Below are 7,474 nucleotides of genomic sequence, written 5' to 3'. Positions count from 1 at the left end.
TTTGAACTGACAGGATGGGTGAACGCAGAGGACATTTTGAAATCAGATCTTCAGGTTTGTTGTCCTGGAGAGGCTTCAACTGTTTAATTTTGGCCTCCGAGCATGATTTATTGCCATGTTGTGCAGACTGACATGAAAACGAGTTTAAAGTAGTCTTACTTTCTATAGTGTGGAATTCTCGATCAGGGCTTTAGTCAAGTGGATCACATCTGCCAGTCCAGTTGCCACAGATAAGCACTGAAAAACTCTTTTGTTCTCAGTGATTAAAGTTAACATTAACTTTCATCTTGCACCTGATGTGGCTGCGTGTTCTCCACAGCAGGTATGTTTTGGTTTTTTGTTCTGTTTTGTTTTGTTTTTTTCATCTCTAAGAATATTTGGTGTAATTTTGCTTTGTCTTTTTTATGTACAAGAAAGTGAGAACATGGGTATTTGTGTGGGAGTGTGAATTGTGTGTGTGTGTGTGTGTGTGTGTGTGTGTGTGTGTGTGTGTGTGTGTGTGTGTGTGTGTGTGTGTGTGTGTGTGTGTGTGCCACATGTGGACCATGTGTCAAGCGTGCTGCACCAGGGGGGCTGAATGCTGGGAGGAAGCTGCCATCGCTTTACAGTTCACACACACACACACACACACACACACACACACACGATTTCACTGAATCCACGAGGCATACACCACTACCCAGACGCAGTTTCACACGTCTGCGCTGCCACTTCAGCACAGGAAGCCGTCTTAGTTATGAAGTGAAATGCTTTGACACACTGCTGGACAAACACAGGTTGTCTCACACGTTAACATGTGATTTCTTAATCTACTATTCCATAGCACAACAGCCACACAGTTTAAAGGTATTACGGTTTTGTTTCAGCATGTAGTTCAACTGAACATTTATTCCTGCCGTGTAGTTATTCATTTTTTATCATATTACAATATGAAAATGATGATCAATATCATGACTCTCCACACACCAAATGTACAAAATATAAGGAAGGGAATTTAAGTTTTTGTCATTGTTATAGATTCAATAAACAAAATCCATGAAGGACAACAGATTTCACCTGGGATAAGCTCTTCAGCATATTCCAGGAAAGCAATACATTTTCATAATAAAGTACTTTTGTATATACTATTAGCATTCTTGCAGTAATTAGTATCTGACTAATTAGTATTTTTTATTATGGTTCTGATATGTTTCATTACATGCACAGATCAGTGGATGTCCAGGATGTAAAGAAACGCCAACATCAGCTACAACTGCAAAATGTGTGATTTTTTTTTTCTATATATAATGTATATACTGATATATATCTATACAGGAGAACACACACACACACACACACACACACACAGAGAGAGAGAGATAGAGAGAGAGATAGAGTAATAATTCAAAGTAAATACGAGTTATTCAACAACTTTTTTCACACATTAAAGCTCAATCCAAAACAACAATAATAAAAAAAAGCATTTTTGGAGGCTATTTTTCCCAAGCCACCATAAAATATTTGGGAACTAAGGTTAAAAAAGAAATGTGATGCAAAAGAGAAGATTTCTTTTCTAAGCAGGCAATCATTTTCCAGGATCAATGAAGTAAAACCACCTGGTTTCTAAATGTATCTATTAATTTTTTGCTAATTAATTGTGTGGTATTAATATTGTATTATGCTGTTTGCATAATGATTTTAAAATATTTGTATTTAATTTTACTTTTCAAAATCAGTTCGATGCTTTGGTGGTCAGTTAGGCCCACAGTACGAGACAAGATATCCTGCCTTTATCTTTTTTTTTCCTTCTGACTGAATCTTTTGAGCTCCAGCATATTGAATAATTCTCTAAATAAGTATTCAGAGAAATTTAAATAACAATCATAATGATAACAAACAGACATTGATTTGATTGTATGTATCTGAAATTCCTATTTTAATTTATGGAAATAAAAGGGTGACAGAGAAAGGGTAGACGTGATGCAGATAAGGAAACAATCCAAACACACACCTGTTCTCTTTTTTTATTTAAGAAGGTTTTGATTGAATGATGAGTTTGCACTCTGACAAGTAGCACAGATGCAATAACAGAGAACCGACTCTGCAAATTGTAGGAGTGGTACGCTGAAAACAATGAAAACAGCATGTGATAGATAGCTCAGTCAAAAGGTTAACGGTAACTCACAGACAAAACGTCTCGTTTTTAAAAAGTGCATTCACAAACATGACAAATACTCTCAACTCATGATGTCTATTTTTATGTGATACAAAATATGCATACCTGTTTTAGATTTGTCTGTATTTCTATACATAGATATTTCTTCAAAAGGATCACTTCTTTTCTCTTTTTACAAAGGTTAAAAGCAGGGTTGTGGTCATAGCAGCTTCGGATATCTCTCGCCTCTTTACCGTGTAACGAGATACACATAGTTTCAACAGATATCCAAATAAAACCTACCATTTTTTCCGTTGTTCAACTCAAACGACATATTGTCTTTATTGAAAGAGATATTCATCAGTGAAGCCTGCAGTTTAGAAAAAAAATGGATCAATAAAATGCTTGGGCCATTAAATATATTTTTGTATACCCGCTTTTTTGTCAATATCATAAATACTAAAGACACAGGACAATATTATAAGACAATGCTGGGAGACTAAATGTAAAGATTAAAATAGTTCAAACATTATTTTTTTCAAGTTTTCTAGTTCATGAGAAAAAAAAATCAGGCGAGCACAGAAACACTATACTTCAGTCTTTTCTTCAGTCTGTCTATGGCCCTTTTATATTTAAAAGAGCAATCATAAACAGGGTTGCCAGACAAAGGCCAGACTGTCTTTTAACAAATCTCTCTTCTTTTCTGTTTTAGTCCAGTCCAGACAAGATGTTTGCCCATCGTAAATGAGGCAGGATCCTGGTTTTCAAAGGAATTCATAAAAGCAGTCAAACATACTGATAAAAACCAATAAGTACCATGCAAATCTTGCAAGACGACATATTCTCAAACAAGAGACAAAGTATTCTTCGTATAGGCGAAATATCAAGTGAGGAGGGGATGAGTGAAAGGCAAAGACCTCTAATCAATACTAAATACTATATTTCCAAAACCAAACAAAAAATATTTAATCTGTACATAATATAGTACGCATGAGTTCAGACTGGATCAGCCGTTTCTTTCCATGTTGTTAGACTCTTAGTCTTTGCCAAATGCCTACCTTGGAATAATACAGAAAAGTCTTTTTAATTGATCCCAATCTCTTTGTTCTCCTCCATAAATCTGGAGAAGGGGCGGCTGGCCCCAACATCCAGACCAGCCTTCTCCATACCCGTCATGGGAGGGCTGCTGCCAGTGTGAACACGGTCCATTCCTCCCGGCATGGCTCCCAAAGAAGTGATTCCTGCACCGCCGAGGCTGACAGGCAGCTGGGTGATGCCTCCATTCTGGATCACAGAGATCTCATTGTTCTTCATGGCCAGCCCGTTGGTGATGGCGGCTGCGTACTGGTTCCAGAAGCCTGGGTCGACGTTCATGGCCCGAGCTGCCAGATCCTTCTGGAACATCTCGCTGAACTTCATGGCATCCCCGCCCAGCAGGGCCATGGGATTCTCCACAGACAGTCGCCGACCCCTTCGGGCTGGAGCGTTGTTCCACATGTGTGTTCCCATGTGAACCTAAAATTAGCAAGACAATAAAAAGAAACATCATGAGTATGTCGTTATAACTCATAAATACTACGTCCAAGGCAAATACTACATACAAAACAAACATTTAATGGATGGGAATGGTCAACGTAAAAACAAACACTTTGTGATACACTAGAATTTTCTATTAAGGTTCATGTTGAAACTGTTGGAAATAAAATGAACAGATATCACAAAAAGGTTCTTAGGTATTAGATAGAAGCCATACATTTCAGTTTACTTACAAAGGGATATCTTTGTAGAAACTTTTTTTTTTCCATTTGAGTCCATTTAGTTCTGAATATATGTGTACTTGTGTGTATGTGTACATATGACACGGACTGACTTAAAATGTATAAATCTAAAAAGTGAGGGGACAATGGGGGGAACATACAGTTCTCCAAAGCTCTGGCTGGAAATGATCCCAGAGCATTTCACATAACATGCATCTTTGGAACCATAATAACCTCATTTTCGTAAAATTTTAATTAATGCTATATTAAAGTGACTCATACCTTCAGATTGCCCTTTGTGGTGAAAGCCCTTCCACAAATAGAGCAAGCAAAAGGTTTTTCCCCAGTGTGTGTGCGCTCATGGATTTGCAGAGCGCTGGCAGAGGAAAAATTCTTCCCACATGAGTGGCAGTTGTGCTGCTTAGGAGTGCGTCGTGGAGGCGGGGGAGCCAACATAGGATTAATGCTGGGACTCATGTTGGTCTGCGGTGCTGCAGCGGGAACCTGGATGCCCACAGGCAGGTGAGAGTTGTCGCTCAGAGACTTCCCATGTCCGTTCATTTCCATTTTGATCATGTTTGATGCAGTGCTAGCCAAATTAGGAGTGCTCAGCCCTGAGAAAGAAGAGGTGAAATTAAAATTAGAATGATGATATTAAAACTGCTGGGTAATTTTGCAAACTGCAAGGCCCATATGAGGCAAAGAGATTGCTTGAATTTGTCAGACTTGAAAACATACAAATTATCCTTCCCTGTTCAAGCCCCGCTGCATTAATTAACAAGACAGTTAACATTAACAGTTAACATGACTTTTATTCGTTTATTTACTAATTAGTAAAATTATATATATGTATATGCTTCCTCTCTGGCTATCTATATATCATATCTTATCATGTCATATTTTTAATCATATATTTCAATATACAACATACTGAGCCATATACAGAGCAGATATCATTGTGAATACATTTTTTTTGTAATAACTAAATCTGTATAGATATTTAATTCACTTTATGTAAAGCAGTTTTTGTTGATTTTGCATATACACACCTCGATCTCTATTTATAAATAGCATGTTGAAGTGGCTCTCCTCCTTGATAAAGTGCCTGCCAGGTTGAGTGGCAGTCAGGTCAAGGGCCCCAGTGCCTTCCGTTGCCGAAAGTGGAGAGGGGGTCTCTGATTTTTCCGACTTCACTGTTGCCAAGCCAGCTGTATTGTTCTCCTGGCCATCCTCTGCTGTCATTGCACTGCTGTTGTTATTATTGTTGAGTGTAGCTGGGGACTTGGATAGCTGGCTCTCAGAATGGCTGTGAGCTGGGGACAAATGCTGCATAGAGCCAGAAGACTCAGACAAAGCAGGGCTCCCCAAGCTTTGACCTTCAGCATCCCCCACTACAGACAGGGAATCAGTGGCAAAGCAGTCGGTCTCTCCTCCAAAGCTGCTGCCATTCTGCACAAGCTTTTGACCAAATGAACGGGTCATGTTGGCAGTGGAGTCAATCATCTTCATCTGGTTCTCCATTGCAGCAATGCTGGAGATGATGGAAGTTGGTGGGGAGCTCCCGGGTGAATATGGTTTAGATGGGTCATCGTCTACCTCTTTTAAGTCAACTTCATCTTCCATAGCCTGCTCCATTTCATCCAGAAGGTCATCATCATAATTACTCATCGCATCTAAACTCTTCTCGTCATAGGAGAGGTCAGTGTCCATCTCCTGCAGGCTTTCAGGGACTGGGGTGTTGGGGATCTGCCCACCCATGTGCATACGGATATGCTGTTGCAAGACAACAGCATTAGTGAACTTCTTCTGACATATAGGGCAGGAGTGCTGGACCCTAAGTGGGGGTTTGGATCTATGGACACCAAAGTGTGTTTTCAGGTTTCCCTTGGTGGTGAATGCTCGACCACATATCTTACATTTGAAAGGCCTCTCGCCAGTGTGGATGCGGTAGTGCATCTTGAGAGCACTCTGGCAGCTCAGAACGCGATGACAGATGACACACTGGTTTGGGTCAGTCATCTTCTTGTCAATATTCTCAACAAGCTGCTGCAACTTTGATGTCTCTGAGGTTTGCATAGAGTCTAGGAGGCCTCCAAAAGGAAACTTGGCCTTAAACTGGTCTGAGAGCATGGGAAGGACAGGATGGGAAACAGGATTAGAAACAGAGTTGGGGCTAGTGATGGCTTCAGTGACCTGGCCACTACTGGACGATGTGGTAGAAGTAACAGTAGAGGAAAGGACCACTTGAGTTACTGTGGTTGTGGTGGTGGTGTTCTCTCCTGGCCTAGTAGAGCAGCTTGGGGGCAGCAGAACACCTTCAGGTTTCAAGAGGGGAGGTGCATCACTCCCTAGGATGGGTTTTGGGGAGGGTGAAGTAGTGGTCATGCCAGAGTCAGTGATGATATTAGGGGACAAAGATGCACACTCGCTTGATGGTGGAGATGGCCTCTGAGGGGACCTGTTGAGCGGAGTGAGGCTTGGAGACTCACCAAACCCTCCCATCATACTGGGCAGCGTGGGGGGCAGCTGGAGCCCAACTGAGGTGGGGACCGTGGGGAGGACAGGTTTGCTGTCAAGCCATGTGGTTACAGGTTTTTCTGGGGGCAAAGACATTCCATATGGGATGCCTGAGCTTGTGGGCACATTGTCCAGGTACTCTGGCACAGGGTACGGGTTCATCTGAATATGTGGGTATTTCTCTTTGTGCCTCTGGAAGTGTACTTTCAGATTTCCCTTGGTGGAGAAACGGTTGCCACATATGTTGCATTTATAGGGCCTTTCTCCAGTGTGGGAGCGCAGGTGGATCTGTAGGGCGCTGTCACTGCCAAACACCTTGGCACAGAACCGACACTTATGTTTGAAGAAGGGGTCCTCGGAGCTGGGCTTAGTGTCAAACACAGACACATTTGGGGGCTTCCCCTTGCGGTGCTTCATCAGAGCCGAGAGGGGGTCGAGGGCATTGGCTGTGGCTGCTATGCTGGCCAGTGGGTTGGGGAAGATAACGCTGCTGGACGAGCTGTGAGGTATCAGTGGTAGACTGGAGGCAGAGCTCAGGAGGCTGCTGTGGCTGAGTGAGGGAGGGGTGGTGGAGTTCCTGGGAAGAGCTGAGCTGCTGCTGATGCCACCGCCTCCTGTTACACTACTACTAGTGCTAATGTTGTTTGTGACTGAGGATGAGCAAGAGGGAAGTAGAGAGGACAATCCAGTAACACTGGGTGGGGGAAAGGCAGAGTTATTCGAGGATGTGTTGGGGATTGAGGCATTAGACTGCTGACTGCCACTCTGTGGTGTTTGAGAGAGAGACCCTTCTATTGCTGAGGTCAGGGGTGAAGGGCCTTGACCATTGAGAGTGGCTGGCAACCTAACAGGCAGCTGATGGACAGGGGGAGTGATGAAGCTGTGTAGTTGAAGCTGACTTGCGACAGGGGGGACACAGGAGGATACAGGCCCCTGGTTTCCAGCAGCATTGCTGTGATGGTGGTTGAGAGCAGGCTGTGAGGCAGACTGTCTGTTCATCAGAGCCACCTGACTGCGTATTTGTTCTATCAGCTGCAACTGATGTATCTGCTGCTGCTGGAGGGCC

At 42.5% G+C, this 7,474-nt stretch overlaps 1 protein-coding gene across 1 annotated transcript in view; it reads right to left on the bottom strand.

The window, feature by feature from the left end:
• Nucleotides 1–1,996: 1,996 nt before the first annotated feature.
• sall3a (spalt-like transcription factor 3a) overlaps nucleotides 1,997–7,474 on the bottom strand; it is a 16,427-nt gene continuing 10,949 nt past the window's right edge. The window contains exons 2-4 of the mRNA XM_070967119.1: nucleotides 4,941–7,474; nucleotides 4,174–4,505; nucleotides 1,997–3,649 (exon numbers count right to left, since the gene is read on the bottom strand). The exon at nucleotides 4,941–7,474 is cut by the window's right edge and continues 619 nt beyond it. Of these exons, the coding sequence (XP_070823220.1) occupies nucleotides 3,218–3,649; nucleotides 4,174–4,505; nucleotides 4,941–7,474 (3,298 nt within the window). The 3' untranslated portion in view covers nucleotides 1,997–3,217. The remainder of the gene's footprint in view (nucleotides 3,650–4,173; nucleotides 4,506–4,940) is intronic.

Source organism: Chaetodon trifascialis, chromosome 7 (genome assembly GCF_039877785.1).
Source record: "Chaetodon trifascialis isolate fChaTrf1 chromosome 7, fChaTrf1.hap1, whole genome shotgun sequence".
Classification (NCBI taxonomy): Eukaryota; Metazoa; Chordata; class Actinopteri; order Chaetodontiformes; family Chaetodontidae; genus Chaetodon; species Chaetodon trifascialis.
The sequence above is the reverse complement of the archived record's forward strand: the minus strand, read 5'-3'. Positions and strand labels throughout refer to the sequence as shown.